The sequence below is a fragment of the Orcinus orca genome, chromosome 2 (genome assembly GCF_937001465.1).
Source record: "Orcinus orca chromosome 2, mOrcOrc1.1, whole genome shotgun sequence".
In the NCBI taxonomy this organism is placed as follows: Eukaryota; Metazoa; Chordata; class Mammalia; order Artiodactyla; family Delphinidae; genus Orcinus; species Orcinus orca.
Genome location: NC_064560.1, coordinates 121,307,530 through 121,329,010, shown reverse-complemented (window position 1 = coordinate 121,329,010; position 21,481 = coordinate 121,307,530). Strand labels below are relative to the sequence as shown.

Below are 21,481 nucleotides of genomic sequence, written 5' to 3'. Positions count from 1 at the left end.
TCCAACTTGGCTGTTCGCAAGAGAAACTGGTGATGATGAAAACTGAAGTGCTGAGACATGAAAAGAGTGACACAAAGTGTTCTCAAGAAATAAAGTATTCATATTGTGGCTTCTATGTTAGTGTTTCAGAATTTTTTTCACAAAATATTAAAAAGTGTATTTCCACTATGGTTTTCTCAATACAAACTACTGTCTTGAGTCCACCTTGCTTTTCTGAAGACTATTGTTTGAAATGGTTTAGATTTTTTTAAACTCCTGACCTAAAGATATTATAATTTCCAGCTAAAGAAAAAGTAAAATAGCCTTTTGAATATACATATGTATACATATAAACATATTCACATTACATGAATATTAAAAAATCAGTCCCAATAAACATTCTTAGTAAGCCATAATGTAACAGAATTTGTGGTAAAGCTTAAGATGGAAAGTAAAGGCAAATATAGACTCTATAATCCCGAAACACATACAAATAAAGACAAATAGAAAAGAAGTGAAATGGCATTCACAGAATAAGTTCTTGACATTTTTATCATATGGATTATTTAACATCTTAAATATAAAGTAGCCATATACATATATATACACATATATATACATATATATATATGTATATCCGTATATAGTCAGCAAGATAAAGCTTCTCTAAGCTACATCTTTGTGAGCCACTAAGGGTAGATTTCTTTCTGGCACTCAAAATAATATTTAAAAACCCATCTCAACCATATATTTATTTATAATCTGGTTTCCAATATACCAAGTTATTAGATGTCAGTTCTTAATTTGCCAAGCATAAGGTATTATCTCTATTGGAAAGCCATGGCATACGTTAATGTTCCAGCACAGTCCACCTACATTGAATTTTGATCCTGGACAGGCTTCGGTGATTCATCATTCCTGGCATCCACTTCCTTGAGACATCTGATTGGATTGAAATGATGTAAAGAGAAAGGCAACATATACAAACCAGGGAAATTCACCAAAAATTACAACTGGATTTCTCTTATTCTTGCTATTACTGAAGAAAAGTTTTTAAATGAAACATATTTATCTTCAGCTACACACAAAAAATAAATAACCTTGGAAAATTGTTAAAGAAAAGCTAGCAAACAAGGTACAAATAACAAATGGTTAAGATGCTTGTTTTTACAAATCCAGTATCACAGCATACAACAGACAGGCATATAGATTCTCAAAACATGCTAGCCATGATACTGCAATAGCAATGGCCCCTAGAAGAAAAGCGAGAAAATGACTAAGGCTGTTGTGAATTGCTTCGTCCAGTGCGATGAATGTGTGGGAAATATTTCTGGGTGGCCCTGAAATGTGATCTGGGCCACTCATTACTCAAGTGTGCCTTATTAATCCCTCTTTGATATAAACGTTGTGTATCTGGTTTACCTGCATTTAACTATCTCATGAGTCACAGCTAACCCTAACAGCTTTCTAGATTTTTTAATTATTTTCTAGGAGTAAGGGCTGCAATGATTCCATCTAGTAGATACTGCTATTAGTTCTACTACCCAGCTGGTGGAATATAAAAATTACCTAAGGGTCAAAAGAAGCTTTAAATGTTAACAAAATCCTCTGGATTTTGTGTAAGGAAGCTAGCACAGAGTACCTACTCATATGCTATATCTTTACTACCACGCTTCCTCTTTGTTTGGAAATGCTTTTGTTTAGAGTGATGTTAAATATCATCTAACCAGACAGTGACAGGAGCATTGATCTGCTTAACCTTGCAATGAACTGAACATTGTTCATCCATTCCCACAGCCAAAACCTGGGCCAAATGGGCGAATGGCCCTGACAGGGAAAAGTGGGAGCTTCCCTGATTAATAGCTAAAATGCAGAGTATTTGCAAAAGAAATTAGAAGAATGCATTATCTGGAGACATTTCCTGCCACCAAATCACCCCCACTTAGGTCGATGACTGAGAAATCCCAGAAGGCGTTCTCCTCTGAATGTGGCCTACGTCAATGGCACATTTCTGAATTGTCAGGCTGAAAGCCCATCAATAGTCATAAAGAGAAGGATGTGTCTTCATTGGGGGGTGTGTTGATGGATCTGATCCAGAACATGAGAGGTGATTCCTGGGTTAGTTGGATGTTGGACATATTTGGGTCTGGTGACGGTGCTTCTGATTTTAAATCAAAACCATTCTCCCTGCTTCATTCAGTACATTACATAATATGAGTAGGGCTGTCTATATGCATAATTATCACCGCTCATGAGAAACAGGCCCAAAAGAATTCTCTGACCTTGTGCTGATAAATTGTTCTGAAGGAACAAGGGGCTCAGAACTGCCAGTCTCAGTTACAGAGTCTGAAAAATTAAGTTGGACTGAAGGGAAATCAAGCTTCTGCATGGCACATTTCTCAGTAGACTGATACTCTAATCTATTGAAGTCTGTTCCTCAGGACCCCAGTTCAAGCCCTACCTCTGCTCGTCGGTCAGCACATCATTCCTGGCACTAAACAACATGCTTTGTAATTTCCAACCTGACTGGAATTAGCTCCTGAGAGGAGCAAGGCGGGGGGCGGGGGGTGTGAGGGGGAAGGAAGTTAGAAAGAAATGGTTCAAAAAGTACTCTTTCTAAATCAGAAACATCTGGTAGAGTTATAAATGGTTTTAAGTAGACACCAGCAACAAGGGGGTCCACGTAGCAGAAGTAGAAAGGAACGAAGCAGCCCCTCACTGAAAGTTCCCAGGTAACCGAAACAAAAAATATCACCATATATTAGAGCAAACTTTTGAACCTGCTTGGTGGCTGACACTCTAGGATTTTGAATTTGGTTCCTATTACAAAGAACCACATAATATTAAGGATCTCCCTGTGCCGTTCTGAATGCCTGAAGGGCCAGGGCATGTCTTAGCCGCTTTATACTATTTGTCGTCCATTAATCTCATTGAAGACCCTTCTTACTGTAATCCCTAAGGGGGCTTTTCTAGAAAAAGCAAGAAAAAAGAGGGATGCTTCTCACCCTCAGCTCTGATAAAATTCACACTCTGACTTACAGGATCTTTCTAAAGACACGAAAAATATGATGCAAAAAGGAGCTTCTACCTCTCTGGTGTCTATGCGTGTGTCAATGTGTACTTTAGAAAGATCTTAACATTGGACATTCTAGAAGGAAATTATAAACTACTTGTCTTCTGTGTGAAGCCCTCCCAAACCTGCCTTGAGAAACCAAATTAAAAATTTTTAATTAAAAAGCGGCAGTGTGAGTTTTAAAGCAGTGTTGTCACAAGCACAGAAATTCTTTAGTCATACTTTAATAAAGTCAGTCTCACCACACACAAAAAATAAACCTCTCTTCCTAATTCATGTTTTAATAAAAATTCAGAGATTGCCAGAGTTCAGCTAACACATAACCAACCGTGTTGTAGGTGTTTGCCTAAAAAAGGAGTACGTTCAAAGAAATAACCAGGTACCTCAAAAGCAATTGGAAGTTTAGGGGTAAAAATTAGCCAGGACTTCGTCACAATTTGCATTATTGTAACAAATGTAGAGTTACTAGGGAGTGGAGAATAGGACCTACAGAAAACAGAAAGAAACTTTCTTTTAATCCAACCCTGGAAGTCTGAATAAGGTGAGTATTGCTTTGTTATAAACTATCTGGAGGAAGGAGTGGGGGCGGGTGGTAGGGGAGTAACAGTGAAATAAAGAATTTCTTTAAAAGAAAACATCAAATTGCAACCACATCAATCATTCCCTGATTTTAAAAAAATAAATGAGTGCTTTTCTCCACAGTTGGAAATTTCATTACTTCTGTATGTTCTCCTCTTTGTTTATAAGCTGACTAAGAACTCCTGGAAGTTTTGCTTTCGTTTGGGAAGAGGGGTCAGATTTTTGATGGCCCCAAATGTACCCCAGGGATTCTGCCCCAAGACTAAAGTTTAACTTTATTTTTCCTTCTCTTCTTGGTTTTTTCTTGAGGGGGAACAATAAATATATCTTTCAAATATACCATTATAAAACAGGCTCCCCGCCACGCTACAGTACCAAAGAGTCACTCACATTATGGGATCCTAATGAAACACAGATCTTTCCAACTCACATCTAAAATGTCATTTTGCACATGACTATTTTATGGCATAAAATGCAGTAGTCAAGCAGGCAAATGAGTCATTATACTAAATTAAAAGACAGAAAAAATGAGAATGCTTTTTACTTTGCAAAAAATTATAAATTAATAATTGGCTGTTCCCTTTGAAAATGCAGGGTTTCAGAAGCCATAAAGAAAGTCCAGAGATGAGCGAGAACAAAAATGATTAATGAAAATGGTACTAGCTTTTGTAAAAGAATAGATGAAAATTCTGGAATTAATTATCTCTGAAAAGAATACAGTTAGGAAAGCACAACTTGGAAATGACTTTATAGCAAATAAGTTCTTCCTACAGAGCCCAGAGTGGAGGCAGAGAAAGAAAAATAAATGGGATAATAAATGATGCAGACAAACACTGGCCAAGTATCTTTCCAGTGATATCAAAACACATTTGGTAAAATCTGCAGGCTCTTAAAATCTTACTTTAAGATACAGGTGGAATATCAAGAGACCTAAAAGTAATTTTCCTTTATATCAGATGACCTGCTGGTACTGTATTTTTCTAAGAATATTTAAGGTTGATGCTGACCTTTAAAGTACTATTCTAGTACCCCATTATGACACTCAATTCAGAAATACATTCAGATAAAGCAAATAGACCCTTTTTAGCTAATGTAAAAGATGTACGTGTCCTAAATCGAATTCTGCTCTCAAGGAAACTCCATGTAATTAAATGTGCTTTAATTGTGTCTTACCAGATTATGTGGTTTGATTGTAGAGGGAACTTGAGAATTAAAACAAAGCAAAACAAAACAGTAACTTCACCACTGAGGGATTTCTTGTTCACTTTTTCATTTCTGGGAATTTCATAGGAGATGCCAGTGTAGTGGAGGCAGAAAGGCCAATAGCTTTAATTCTCCTGAATGATATCACCCTTGAACTCGCGTCCTCTGTTTTATTCTCTAGGACTTTGCTCATCATTTGCTTCCTGGAGTTGTTCTCCTTCCTGCCCCAGTCTATGCAAAGCACGGAGCTCTGCTTCATCACATCTATTGCATGTGATAAAATGTTATTATAGGTTTGCACAGAATGGAGAAGTACAGCACAGATTAATAAGCAATTTAAATTTTTTCTGCCAATCCTCCCAGTGGAATTTCTGACCAGCCAACGTCCTCTTTAACCCCATTGCTGCCTTGTGTCACTAAAGCCCTTTCTTACATCACCCTTCCATGATCCATAATCTCCAATTTCTTGGCAGCTTTGTTACTAGTGCAATGTAATGGGTCAGATATTTTGGAAAGACCTCGCAAACTAAGTTTCCCTGATATTTAGGCCATTCTTTTCCTCTTTTCCATTCCTATCCTTGAATAATACTTAGCAAAAAGGCTGAAGTTCAGAAAAAAGGAGACTAGGATATAGAAGAAGTCTCAGTTACAAAGTAAGAGGGAATATCAATTTACATTCCCACCAACAATGTATGAGGGTTCCCTTTTCTTGATACAGCCACTATGGAGAACAGCATGGAGGTTCCTTAAAAAGCTAGAAATAGAGCTACCATATGACCCAGAAATTCCACTACTGGGCATATACCCAGAGAAAGCCATAATTCAAAAAGACACATGCACCCCAATGTTCATTGCAGCACTATTTACAATAGCCAGGACATGGAAGCAACCTAAATGTCCATTAACAGAGGAATGGATAAGGAAGATGTGGTACATATATACAATAGAATATTACTCAGCCATAAAAAGGAATGAAATTGGGTCATTTGAGAGACATGGATGGACCTAGGGACTGTCAATACAGAGTGAAGTAAGTCAGAAACAGAAAAAAAAAATCGTATATTAACACATATATGTGGAATCTAGAAAAAAAATGGTATAGATGATCTTATTAACAAAGCAGAAAGAGACACAGACATAGAGAACAAACGTATGGATACCAAGGGGGAAAGGGGAGTGGGATTAATTGGGAGATTGGGATTGACATATATACACTCTTGATACTATGTATAAAACAGATAACTATTGAGAACCTACTGTATAGCACAGGGAACTCTACTCAGTGCTCTGTGGTGACCTAAATGGGAAGGAAATCCAAAAAAGAGGGGATATATGTATACGTATAGCTGATTCACTTTGCTCTACAGTAGAGACTAACACAATATTGTGAAGCAACTATACTCCAATAAATTTTTTTTTAAAGGCTGGAAACAGACAAACAAAGAAAAACAAAGTAAGAGGAAGTATTTTTTTAAAAATCTTGCCTCATTCAGCCTTGGAGGGTTCTGAGAAGAAAAAGGAGGAGGGAGCATGAGAAGTTAGGGTTGAGAAAAGTGAATTCCCTTCTCTGAATTGAGTCTGGAAAGAGGACATTATATCAGATAAATTGAGGTGAATATCAGCCTGAAGGACTCTAGGAGGAAACTGGTTCACGGGTAACCCCATTCCAGGCACACCAATGAGGTGGCCATAGAAAAGTTAATTTGACAGTGATAGCACAGAAATTAGGCAGAAGAGTTGCCTGAGTTTAGTTTTCCTGAACCATTTTTGTTAATATGCTATGTATGGATGGGACCTAGAAGTCTCTAGAAGAAGGAACTCAGAGAACATCTGAGTTGAGAGCCAGCAAGATTCTCAGTGAGGCTCATCATGGGAGTTGGCTGCTGCAGAGTGAGTCCAGGCAGAGACTCAGAGGGGAACTGTGTGAGGCTGCAATGAGGGCCACAGCAGCCAGGATGCATCACTGGGCCTTTTTTTTTTTTTTAATATCTTTATTGGAGTATAATTGCTTTACAATGTTGTGTTAGTTTCTGCTGTACAACAAAGTGAATCAGCTATATGTATACATATATCCCCATATCCCCTCCCTCTTGAGCCTCCCTCCCACCCTCCCTATCCCACCCCTCTAGCTGACATTGACTTTTAACATTGTAATGTTGCAATATCTTCTGTAGAAATCAGTGGCTTTAAGTTTTCATTTAATCTTTCACCTAGACAGAAGTTTGCAAAATAAAAGCTAGGTATGTGACTTGAACTTTTTTTGAATTTCATTTTATTTTTTCATATAACAGGTTCTTATTAGTTATCTATTTTATACATATTAGTATATATATGTCAGTCCCAATCTCCCAACTCATCCCAACACCACCACCACCCCGCTTTCCCCCCTTGGTGTCCATAGGTTTGTTCTCTGCATCTGTGTCTCTATTTCTGCCTTGCAAACCGGTTCAGCTGTACCATTTTTCTAGATTCCACATATATGCATTAATATACGATATTTGTTTTTCTCTTTCTGACTCACTTCACTCTGTATGACAGTCTCTAGGTCCATCCACGTCTCTACAAATGACCCAATTTCGTTCCTTTTTATGGCTGAGAAATATTCCATTGTATATATGTACCACACCTTCTTTACCCATTCGTCTGTCAATGGGCATTTAGGTTGACTCCATCACCTGGCTACTGTAAACAGTGCTTCAATGAACATTGGGGTACAAGACTCTTTTTGAATTATGGTTTTCTCTGGGAATATGCCCAGTAGTGGGATTGCTGGGTCATATGGTAATTCTATTTTGATTTTTTTAAGGAACCTCCATACTGTTCTCCATAGTGGCCATACCAATTCACATTCCCACCAACAGTGCAAGAGGGTTCCCTTTTCTCCACACCCTCTCCAGCATTTATTGTTTGTAGAATTTTTGATGATGGCCATTCTGATTGGTGTGAGGTGATACCTCATTGTAGTTTTGATTTGCATTTCTCTAATAATTAGTGATGTTGAGCAGCTTTTCATGTGCCTCTTGGTCATCTGTATGTCTTCTTTGGAGACACGTCTATTTAGGTCTTCTGCCCATTTTTGGATTGGGTTGTTTGTTTCTTGAATACTGAGCTGCATGAGCTGTTTATATATTTTGGAGATTAATCCTTTGTCCATTTATTCGTTTGCAAATATTTTCTCCCACTCCGAGGGTTTGTCTTTTCATCTTGTTTATGGTTTCCTTTGCTGTGCAAAAGCACTTAAGTTTCATTAGGTTCCATTTGTTTATTTTTGTTTTTATTTCCATTTCTCTAGGAGGTGGGTCAGAAAAGATCTTGCTGTGATTTATGTCAAAGAGGCATCACTGGGCCTTTAACAACAGAGCCCCAGACCGGCAGACCTGTGGACCATCACTTTATCCAAGACAGCCAGCTGGGCAAGCACAAAGGGACATTTTCACAGAAACCAGAGGAACTGGCGGACTTCATGGGTCCAAGGACCCCTTTCCCTCGAGAATGTGTTAGGCCATCTCATACACTCAGATCCCATCTTGGGAAAGAGGAGGAAAGGGAAGTGAAAGACTGTACACTTACCCAAATGAGACTGAAATTACCAGATTAGACTAAATTTACCCCCCGGCATCCATTCCCCTGTTTACCTAGCCGAGAAGAGCATGGGACCTATATATCTCTCCATATATCCATCTAGTATAAATAAGTTTTTTCACATTTTTACCATTAATTATATGTAGAATTTTGACCTCCTACTTCGTTGTATTAACAATTCCACCTTAAGAGCTTCTTAAAACTGTGAAAACCCTCTGAGGTAAATGCTGTCCCTCCCCCTCCCAATAATGCTGAAGCGGGGCAGATATTTGTTATTTGTCTTTCTCCTTCCTTCCTCTTTCTCTCCCTCTGTCCTTTCCTTCCTCCCTTCCTTTTTTTCTCTGTCCCTCTTTCTCTGCTTTTTTTCTTAAGCTATTTCTTTGCTTTTTATACAAGACAGTTTTATCATTAAGGCAGCATTTTGGTATTTTCCAGTCTTGTAAAGAGGATCTGCGGCAAAACTAGCGAGTATCTCGAATTCCTTGCTCACCGTGAAGCATACTTCCCTATTCATTATTTAGTAGGTAAAAAATACTTTGTCTTTTTTCAAGGTATTTCATTAGTTATTTTTAATATACAATGGGAATTTCAAAGACAGAAAGCAAATGAGTAATTAAGGAGGCCCTTCCGTTTGTTTTGTTAAAGCTAGTATATAAGATTTCTCTATTCTATAACATTAATATGCAAACAACCTACTGAATTCTAAGGGGATAAAGGATACAATGACCCATTCCTACGAACACTGATGTCAGAGAACCAAGTCTAAAACCCACAAGTTGATGTTTTTATCTTTATAATTTTAAGATATCACAATAGGATAATAAAACTTAAATATCGTCAGAGTAATCCTGGCTGTCTTTGTCTTCTCTTTCCACATTATTGCTCCTGCACTTTTAGGACTGTAAAGGCCTCAATATTTCCTTTTCACTCTGTCTCATTAGGAAAAAGCTCACCTGTTCTTGCTGCCTCTGGCACAATAAAACTTCTGTTTGCAAAATATTGGCAACTCAGCTAGACAAAGCTAGCATTATGTTCCTTAAATATCAATGCTTTTTGAAGGAAATTAGCTTCTGGTTTTGTGGGGTTTTTTTCACAACTAACCTTGTATTTACATCGCACGTTTCCCTCAATGACTTAAAGTGATTTACAGGTGTTAACTGATTCATGCCAAGAAAGGAGTTGATGGACGATGCGATAGTTTAGTCCCAATGTTAGAAATAAAGGTACAGGGAGATCATCACTCGAATGAAGTCAGAAAAGTGGGAAAATAAAAATCTGACAATTGAAGCACACTTTGGCCTCATTCACTCACTCACCAAAGAGAAGTACAGTATGAAGAACATATCAGGAGTCAAAGGTGTAAGATAAGCCAGCTTTACTGGATCTCATTTTCCTATCTTTAAAAACTATAGTGCTTCATATATACAATGGAATATTACTCAGCCATAAAAAGAAACGAAACTGAGCTATTTGTAATGAGGTGGATAGACCTAGAGTCTGTCATACAGAGTGAAGTCAGTCAGAAAGAGAAAAACAAATACCGTATGCTAACACATATATATATGGAATCTAAAATACAAACAAACAAAAAATGGTCATGAAGAACCTAGGGGCAAGAAGGGAATGAAGATGCAGACCTACTAAAGAATGGACTTGAGGATACCGGGAGGGGGAAGGGTAAGCTTTGACAAAGTGAGAGAGAGGCATGGGACATATATACACTACCAAACGTAAGGTAGATAGCTAGTGGGAAGCAGCCGCATAGCACAGGGAGATCAGCTCGGTGATTTGTGACTGCCTAGAGGGGTGGGATAGGGAGGGTGGGAGGGAGGGAGATGCAAGAGGGAGGAGATATGGGGATATATGTATAACTGATTCACTTTGTTATAAAGCAGAAACTAACACACCATTGTAAAGCAGTCATACTCCAATAAAGATGTTAAAAAAATATATATATATATATAGTTGAGCTTGGAAGCCCATTAAACTCAAAACTGATCATTGCATTTATTTAGCTATGCACACGTGTGACTGCACACGCACATATATTTGCTTAATTCCATTAAGATGAAATTCTACCCTCAATTTTTGTTTTAAAGAAAAAGTCATTTGGTCACATTAAGAATAGGCAAAACCACATTATTTCATTCATTTCCAGAGAGAAATATATCAAGAAGGCGAATATCTATACTTTGTACAGGCGCAATTTCCTTCACATTTCTTTCTGTTCCACTCCTGCTTCCCCAACACACAAACATTGGCAATATTTATTTCCTGCTAAAGTACTAATGTAATAAGCCTAATATTTCACAATTTTGACCATTAGTTGTGTTTCCATAGTTGAAATTCTGATCACTTGTCATTTTTTAAATGCCTTCTCATATGCCCATTCTTTATCAAGAAAAAAATGTGAAATTTGAGAATTTTAATGGCAGAATTTGTTGTTTTTACTTTTTACTGCTTTTGGTCCTTTATTTGGTTCCTGAATGGATCTGTGTGTATGGTTACGCAACCTGCACTATTTCCTCATCCCTCCTAGTCTTTCTCACTTGGTTCTACACTGAGTGAACTTGTGCCTACCACTGACATCCAGATAACATGATACTCTGCTCTGCTATTCAACTTTGACCACTTCCCTTTCCACCTTGCACCACAGCACTACCATTGAGAGATGAAAGAAGCAAGTAATGATAGAAAATAACAAAAGGTTTTTTTCCTTATCACAGGATTGAGAAATCTACTGGACTAATATCCTTCCTGGGGCCATATTAAAAATGATGAAAACGTGTTGCGTTTGGTACAGATGTCAAAATTTTCCAAGGGCACAGAATTAATTCAATTCTGTACTTCCCACACACTTCCACAAACTTTTTTAATTAGAATGAACTTGGTTTTTTTTTTGTATGCCCAAGAACATTTGGGTTATCATTTACAATCAAGGGGAAAACGAATCAGAGTGATAGATCATATGGAGTTGCTTTTAACCACAATATGGTAACTGGGACCAGAAACAGTGGACAAGTTATTTTTTAATTGTTTGGTTTTGGTTTTGGTTTTGAATCTTTTCCATCTCAACAGCCTTACACTATACCAAAATGAGATCACAATCTTGATCAACTTGTTATTTAAGAAGAATACTGAGAGAATCTAAATATAGTGAAAAACAAATGACTGTCACTGATATCCAGGATAAAATATTTCAACCTTGTTTTTTAGAGGATGGGGTTATTTTACATATCCTAAATTAACCTCAACAGGAAAACTGCCTTATTTTGGGTAAATCAGGAAAACAGAATGAAATTTATGAATAGCAAGAATACGTAGTCATTCAAGACAATGGACTTTCTTTTTTGAGGAGTTTTTTTTTTAACATCTATTTGAATCGATTAGTGGGAAACAGAGTAGAACAAAGCCTAGATTTGGGGATTCCTCTTTCCCAAGCAGATATATTCTTCCTGTTAGCAGGGTCAATGTGGAGAAGATAAATAGCAGTGAGAAAATAATTCTTTTTTAAAGGATCATATGCATTATAAAAAGATGATTTGTCAAATAGAAATCCATTAGTAATTTTTCTTTCCAGAATGATATAACTTTGAAAAATGAAGATTATTAAATACGGAAAGTAACCTAACTCACAATAAATTCATTCTCATCATTACTGATAATGATAATCACTCACAAAACATATCCTGAGGTCCTTTGCATATTCATTCATTAACCAAGCTGGCAAATCATCACTTTGACACACGGGTTATCCATGACTATCAGGCACATGGCTCTGTAAGTTATCCAGCCAGGGACCCCTACTTTATCTAAAGAGTAAGACATTGGTCAAAATTGTTTTTTCAAACTTTTATTGAAAAGCCGAGGGTGTGCTGTATCCCTTTTCAGAAAAGACGCTTCTCATATGAGTGGAGGCTGTGGACACCACCTTCCACCTGAGCTGAGGATGTTCCCTTCTCAAACTTGAGCTCTCCAGAATACATCATGGCTTGGACTTGGGTCGAACTCTTGGCACCGATGTCCTGGCAGGAGTGCTAGATGCCGGCAATCAGGTAGGGAACAAATCTGTGCATGGATCCTTTATCCTGCACAGCCCCAGACAGCCCCTGGGCCACCCTGATTTTGTCAGCTTCACTGAAGTATCGGTTCTGGCTGCTGAGATGCTTGTCCATGGCATCGAGAGAACCCATACCATGATATTTCTTTAGCTGGATCCCATCAGAGAAGAAAACTCGCCAGGGGCTTCAGTGGTAACAGCCAGGAGGGAGCCCATCATAACTGTGGAGACCCCAAGGGCCAAAGCTTTGGCAATATGGCCCACATTTTGGATTCCTCCATCAGCAATGACAGGGACGTCAAAGCACCGTGCATATTCTCACACGTTGTATGCTTCTGTTGATTGGGGCCGCCCACAGGCCAGCACTTCTTGAGTGATGCAGATGGAGCCACTGCCCATTCCCACCCTCAGGGCATCTACACCAGCATCAGTGAGGTTCTTGGCCTGAGCAGCTGTGACCACATTGCCTCCAATGACTTGGAGACTGGGGTATTTCTCTTTGATGTATTTGATCATGTTGATCTGGAAGACGGAGTTTCCCTGGGAAGAGTCCAAAACCATCACGTCCACACCAGCCTGGACTAGCAAGTCCAGCTGATACTTGTCATCCTCCTGAGTGCCGATGGCTGCTCCACACAGCAGCTGCTTCTTGGCATCTTTCGAGGCCAGTGGGTAATCTCGGTTTTTCTTCAGGACTGTCTGGGCAATGATGGCAACCAGCTTATCATCTTCATTTACAATGGGTAACTTTCCCTTCTCGCTGTGCTGCAGAATTTCATTTGCTTCCTTCAATGTGATGCCTGCAGGGGCTACCACCAAGTCTTCCCTCTTCATCAAGATCGCTCCCAAAAACCGGTCATGCTCCTCCTCCTTGAGAAAATCAATGTCCCTTAAGGAGATGATGCCCACCAGGTGGCTCCCCATCCGGCCTGTGTCAGTGATGGGGATACCACAGAAGCCATGCCGGGCCTTGGCTTCAAAGACATCCCACACTCGATCCTTGGGACTGAGGACCACAGGGTCCATGATGAATCCCTGCTCATATTTCTTCACTTCACGAACTTCATTGGCCTGGAATTCTGATGTACAGTTGTAGTGGGTGAAGCCAATACCGCCTGTAAGCGCCATTACTATGGCCATCCCAGCCTCTGTGACTGTGTCCATGGGTGAGGAAACCAGTGGGGTCTTCAGAGTGATATTTTTAGTCAGAGCAGAGGTCAGGTCCACTTGGTCTGCAGTGAAGTCGACGTACCCGGGGAGAATGAGAAAGTCGCTGTAGGTGAGACTGTCCGTGCAGTTGAACAGCTGCTGTGCAGTGAGTCTATCGTCTGGCATGTAGGATGTGCCACCACTCTCAGGTAGTCGGCCGTGGCTGGCACAGGGCAAGGCCGAGCGTCTCCGAGGACCATGCCGCAGAGCCAAAATTTTTATATACTGGTAATTTGGGGGGAAAGCTTAAATCACCATTATAACTTCTAGTCACTTAATTCTAAATGACTTAGACTGAATTTCTTATAATGTGTGTTAAGCTAAAAAGAAAAAGTACTTTTGATTATTTAGAAATTTCAAAATTCTGAAATTTGTGAAACAGTTCTTACAGCAATGATTCATCAACTAAGAGATAATATAAATGGGGTTGTCTATTATTTTAAGAGTCAACACATTTTTACTGACATGCATGCCTTCTTAAATAGCCTAGAGTTCTTTTCTATTATGTTAAACGACCAGTATCCTCCAGATCTGAACTAGACAAACCAAGGTACACATTATTGAAAGTCTTGCCATGAGTCATTTGGCAATTATCTGAGAATAATTACCCTTGGAATCCTGACTCACAAATAATTTAGCTATTCAGCCCACCTTCTTTGTGCAAAAGCTTAGTGTGAAATGGGAACCAAGGAAATAAAATAAACGTCTGTTTCCAATATTCAGAACATCTGCATGAGTAAAAATTATTCAAAAAGATACCATGAATTTTTTAAATGAAATGCAGCATGTAAAAATTAAGCACTTGATCTTTTCCTTTATATTTCATTAAAAAATTCTAACTAGACTATCACCAGCTGTACATTTTACTACATTTTATATTATGGCAGGCAGTCAAAGCAATACTGCATTCTTTCTCATCTGAATTCCACATAAAAATTAATTTTTAAAAAAAGGAAAAAAACAGAGCATGTCTTTTGTCAGATGCAACGAAGAGTTAAGGATGTCATACAAACCGAGAAGAGACAATAAAAATGAGCCAAAAACAAACTTGATTCCAAATAGAAAGTCTGAGATAAAAGAAAAGTGATATTGTTTGATTTCTTGTTAATTCAGACTTCCTAAAAGAAATGGGAATTTGGATAAGAAATTTTGTTTAGCTTTGGAGAAAGGATGCACATAATTTATAAGTAAAACCTGAGGAAATGGAGAAAGTCATCTTACTGGTTATTTTTTGTCCTGTAGCCTGACGATTCATAAACCAAGCAAGAAGAATATGCAAGTTATAAATCAGGAATCAACCAATACCAATCAAGTTTCCATATTTTTAAGAGAAACAAAGAATAATTAGGGAAAACATTCCTAAGACAAGCAAGAATTATTGTCTTGGGCTTCTCTGGTGGCGCAGTGGTTGAGAGCCCGCCTGCCGATGCAGGGGGACACGGGTTCATGCCCCGGTCTGGGAAGATCCCACGTGCTGCGGAGCGGCTGGGCCCGTGTGCTATGGCTGCTGAGCCTGCGCGTCTGGAGCCTGGGCTCCACAACAAGAGAGGCCACAACAGTGAGAGGCCCGCGTACCGCAAAAAAAAAAAAAAAAAAAAGAATTATTGTCTTAAATAGGCAGATCAAACAATATCACTTAGGTTTCGGTTGGCATTTCCAATTGCTTTATGTAAATTGATTAGTCCAAGGATTTGAAAAGTTTTCCTCTTTAATTTAAAAATATTCATTCTGTTAACAAGTAAGCAAAACAAACATGGCTCACACCCTTAGCTTCATCTGTAAAATGAAAAATAGCATTGAGATAGCATCTCAATAAATGTTGTTCCCTTCCCCATTACCTCTCTATCTCACATTAATGGAAAGTCACAGGCCATACAGAATGAATACCAGATAGATAAGATCCTTTAGGTTAAGTGACAACATGTGTCTTTTGCTTGGCTTTTGGAAAATGTTGATTGCCTCTAACAACAATATTGCCTGTAATCCTCATCATATAATAAGAAATGAAAATAAGATATTATTATATTTTTCTCTTTTGAAAAAAAGTCATTGAATTTTTAAGATAGATGTATCATATTCTTAGATGATAAAGTTTTTTTTTAGAAATGCTATACATTTCTGTTACATTAGAAACACTAAACATTACCAAGATGTACAAATTCAAGTATACTATATATGTTCATTTTAAGATTTATATCCATGCTGTAGATCACGAAAATAAATTGAATGTTCTATAATATTTGTCTTTTAAACCAAAACCCAGGGTGGAGAGAGATGGGAAATAATAACACGGATTTACTTTTTTAATACTTAGCCACGGCTGATCTCATATTTGTAAAGGAAAGTAAAATTATGATGTTAATATTGTAGAACTGACAACACACTTAAAAGAATGTAACTCTACACTGTTTTCTATTGCCTATGAAATCCTAAGAAAACAGAATTTTATCAACAGAATTATTGCTATGAAAATTATAGTAATAACTGGCAGTATTTTCATTATTTTTTCTATTTACTAGGAAAAAAGTAGAAAAAGGATGAAGCATGTGATGCCTTCACTTAATATTGCACTACCTCACCTTAGCATATGGCTACATAAGGATTGAAAAAATTGCATGGATTTTGTTTTGAATTTCATTTAAATTAGAATTTTCTCACATGTTCAATCTTATGAAATTTGCTAACATTTGATCTTCGCTTCAGTAATCAATCTTTTGTTTTCCTTTTTTGTTGTTCTTGTTATGACTTTTTTCCCACTTCTACTATAATCTTCCTGAAAAAATGTTATTAATATTTGGGCCTTTAAGAATAAACAGTGTCAATGAAAAAAAATCTAATATCCCTATATAATTTATACTATAACTTCTCATTACTCTCCACAGAAGGGTAAAAACATTTTCATGAAAAAAAAAGCTATTTTAGTGACCTTTTGTCCCTCCCTAAGAGGAAGAAGTCTGACAGGTAGATATATGGAGAGTTTGTTATTGTAAATTCCAGATCTTGTGATTATCTCTGACTCAACTTCTGGGGTTTTATCTGGAATTCCTGTGAAGGGTCAACAAGTGTATTACTGCCTGTCTTCACCTTCTTGTGACCTTAATTTTAAAACTACACCTTATAGGACTCAGAAAGCAGATTATAGTGCTGTATTTCAGCAGATAGACTTTGGAATGGGACGCATCAGAAAATATATCATTATCTCAAGCAACCAGAAATCTACAACTTTTTAATATATTTATGTATATCTACTTTTGTTTATCTTTAATTGTAGAGTTTAAGGAAAAAATTTTAGGAACTTTTTGACTCCAATACTTTTTCAGAGCCAAACATCCCACTGCATTATTTCTTCTGGGGGAAAATTTTTTTATAGTATTTCTATAATTAAATGATATCTAATATAGATAGATGTAGATGTATTTACATAAATACATTTTAATAGATAAACCATGATGAATATTCATATTAAAATTTTGGAAAATAGACAAATGTAGATAAAGCAACACATTTTGATGACATAACTTGTCCACATATACTAGAAAACTGAAATGAGCAATTTCTGAGTAAATTTTAAGTATAAACTTTAAGTTCACTGGTTCCAAGCCTCCAATTATTGCTCCAGAAACCTGGAGCAGTGGTTAAGAATAACAGAACTATTACTATTACGGGATGGTGAAAATAGGTTTACTAAAATGAACACATAACATAGGTAACAAATGGTGGAAACAAATGTACAAGAAGAAAGGAAATTAAAGATGAATATATAGAAAATCTCCTGGAAAGGAGATACTGCAGTGTAATGCTTAAAGACTATGGTTTTGACGTTGCCTAATGGGTTTCAGACCACTTGCTAGATGTGAGATGTGTGATCTTAGGCAGGTCATTTAACCTCTCTAAACGCATTTTTCCATCAGTGAAAAGAATATAAAATTGTGCCTATCTTATAGGTCTGACATGAGGATAAAAAGTTACACATTTTGTACAATACCTGGCATATAAGCCTTTGTTGTTATGAAAATGTACACTGTAAATTTAACAAAATAATTGGATGATAAACAAAACCATCCAAAATTATAGATGATCCAAAATGTTACTATAGTCTAAAATGTAAGGTCCCAATTAATCTCAAATGCAGTTATGGGATAAAATTAAATTCTTATTATTAGAAAAGGAAAAGAATTTCAATAAAGAACCAAGCTATGAATTTGGTTTATTGTCTGAAACAGAATAATACATGGAAATCATGAGCTATGGGTGCAACCGTCTTTTGTGTTATGCTTTATCCCTGTGACATTGTTAAAGACTTTCAACAAATCAAAAGTTGAGAACATTTGAATACTAAAAGCACAAAAAATACCCCTAAGAATAATGATTATGTGAGATTAAGAAATCTAGCACATTCATCTTTTCAACAGCAATTTTTCAGTTTCTTTTAATTTGATAAAAAGTTCTGCCATCTTAAACATTTTTCCCTGCAATCATTTAAAGACAAACAAGACTCAGAAGTAAAAATCTATGAGACCATTTCCACTTATTATCACATATAAAATGTGAACCGGAGCTTTTCCTTTTGATCAACTTTGAATGGCAAATTTTGTCAAGCTACGTTTAAATATCCCATCATGATTCCAATTCTTTCTGCACACATACCTTTCCAGTCATTTTGTTTCAAATGATTGTTAATACCCTGAAGTCCTAAAAAAGTTCAGTCAGTATAGTCAAACTGGATATGTACTTAGAAATAATGACAGAGAGCTCATGGCAATGTGTATTTTACACACTGAACTTGTCTCCTGGTCAGTTATGCCGGGTCTGAAATTAAATATTCTTGACCTATTTCTGTGATCTCTCTTACATTGTTGTCCTAAACTATTTATTATCTAAACATTATAATTTTATATGTTTATTCCATTTCTCACATATTTATAGCCAAATCTTTTTTAGATATCTTGATGAAGTAACCTCACCATCTACCTATATATTTACTAGATAAAATAACAGTAAAAATATTTTTTGAGATCTCTGATTCTCTTGGTACCACTGATAATTTAGCATATTGCCCTATCAACAGACAATAGAATCCTGATTATCTATTAATTAAGGCATATTTTCTATGACAGCTAGGGCCTAACTAAGCCCAATATCTTTGTTTTGCCTTTTCAGTTCCTGCTTGATTGATTAGTTCATTTACGTACCCCCGTGTTCCAATAAGACATTATATATAGGCTTCAAAATATCAAATAGATCATGATTTCTACATTTCTTTTATTTTAATTGAATTTTATTATTAAATATTCATAAAGAGGAGCATATTTAACATATATGGCTAGCTCAAAGAGTAGTAATAAAATGTATACCGGTTTTCCCATTAACCAATTTATGTAGTTGGAGCCTTGTATTTTCTAAAGCTTCATATTTTGTCATCTTTGCTTGCAATTCCCCCCATCAGAGATAACCAATAAATTTTGTATTATTCATTATCTCTTTTCTCTATGGACTTTGCCACATTTATCTATATACTTATACAACATGTTCCTTTTGGCCCAAATTTGAACTAAACATGAAATCATATTGAAGAAACTCTGCTGTGACATGATTTGACACTCGACATTAAGTTTTGAGATATATATCAAATTTTATTTATGCACTGCTGACAAATGTGTTGAGGGTTATGTTCTAGTCTGAGCCTCCTATCACAATACAAGAGAGACTTGAGGAGACCTATTGCTGGGTCATAGGGTATATTTTAAACTTTACTTGGAAAAGGCAAATTGTTTTCTAGAATACACCAATTTATAACTCCCACAGCAGTGCGTTAGAGTTCCTATTGTTCCTCATGTCTGAAAATATGTGATCTTATCGGCTTTTAAATTTATGTCTGGTAGGTATATCATTGGACCTTTAATATTTTCCTGAGAACTAATAAACTTAAGCATCTTTTCATATATTTATTAAAATTTGTGTTTCCCTTCTAAGAAATAACTGTTCATAACTTTTTCACATCTTTTTCACTGGATTGTTGGTTTATGTATTACCTTTTGATTCATGGGAATATACATGGCATATATATGTTAATGTGTTTTTTACTTTTTCAATGAACATAAGTTCTTAATTTTAATGTAGATGAAAACTATCAATTTTTTGACATTGTTCTGAGCTTTTTTAATATTAAGAAAGTATCCTCTACTTCAAGTGCATAAAGATATTCTCTATCATTGATGCTAAGGTTTGAAGAGCTGGTTTTCAGAGTTAAGTTTTTGTCCATCTAGAATTGACTTCTGTGGATGCTGTGAGCTCTAGATCTAATGTTCCTGAATTTAATAAGCCACCCTTTCCCAATGCCAACTTTCACCTGTATCAAATGTTAATATATACACCAGTTTATTTCTGGGTTCTCTGATTCATCAATATAGTTTTCCATCTCTGCACAAATACCAAATTGTCTTATTACAGGTTTATTTTGTCTTGATATGTCCTAGAGCTTAGGTATAACAAGCCAGATACATTGCTCAGAGACAGAAGGCAAAATGTTGTTACCCTCTTTATTTCCAGAGATGTTTGTACCTTACAATTTATTTCATCCTCTTTCAGTACAACTATACACACTTTGTTTTGTATAGAATGTGCTTGGTATATCTTTCTTTGTACCTTTTACTTTGAACCTTTCTTTGTTTTTATATTTTACTTGTGTCTCTTATTTAGAACATATAGCCAGATTTTCTTTGTATTTCCATTTTGATAATCTTTTATTTTACTGAAGAATTTAGTCTATTTACATTTATTGTGTTGTCGACATGAAATATTTGGAATTATTTCTATCAACTTTTTTCTATGTTTCTTATTACATTTTCCTCTACTAGTTTCACAGCTCAGTCTTTAATTCCTATTCATTTAGTGGTTACCCCAGATATTTAATTTATGTTACTTAAAAGGTTCTAAGGTTAATAGTATCACTAATTTGAACAATAATAGCATATAAGTTGGAAGGGAGCTAATTAGAATAAAGCAAGCCTAGGTCCTTGTATTATTTGAAGAGAAAGTTACATCTGGAGAACTTTGTACCAGAAACACTTTATACTTAATTTTTTGCTTTTTTGTGGGACCACATAGATAATATGGCTTGGGGCCTCAAACCAACAATAGGAAAGAATTCTTAGGAATTCTCATGGGAGACTTTCTCCATTCACCCAGAGCCGAAGTATCCTCACAATGCCACTCTGCAGAGCAGCTTTATATTGACATGGTTTATTTTTCATTATTTGCTTTTTGTTATTGTTACTGTGGTTTATCCACTGAACAGATCACCTTTGCAAGAATATCAGATATGATCTCCTTATTTTTGTAAACCCATCATTTTGTCTCCCACCTCTGAGCAGTGCATCGGCCTGTTAAACCTGAAGTTCTAGGCCAAAGCTTCTCAAATTACCTGAGGTGAAGAAGCATGTTTTATTGTTTTTGTTTTTTAATTTACAATGCTTTGCAAGCAAGCCCTAGATTCAGCCTCTTTTCAAAGGTTCATTTTATTGAAGAATGGGTTCCAGTGGAACTTAGAAACCAAGATCTGGACACTGGATAGCTTGTTTCTACTGGGGTGTCACTGCTTCTAGACCATCCCAGCAAAGAGAGCTATGAAATATGTGTATATTAACCCATGTACATGAACATATCTGTAATTATTTATGTTCATATATTGATATATTAAGCTGAAGATAAGTTTGTACTGCCTCTGCTTGAATTCTATATGACAGGGCATATATTTAAGCTTTAAAAATGGTATTTTCCTTATCCACAGAATAAAA

General features: G+C 36.5%; 1 protein-coding gene across 1 annotated transcript; it reads right to left on the bottom strand.

Annotated features, from left to right (window-relative positions):
- Positions 1-12,253: 12,253 nt before the first annotated feature.
- Positions 12,254-18,344, bottom strand: LOC101289728 (inosine-5'-monophosphate dehydrogenase 2-like). The gene is given in 3 exon segments (XM_033435985.2): positions 12,254-12,650; positions 12,653-13,910; positions 18,333-18,344. Coding segments are annotated over 3 exon segments (1,617 nt in total). The 3' UTR covers positions 12,254-12,303.
- Positions 18,345-21,481: the final 3,137 nt, after the last annotated feature.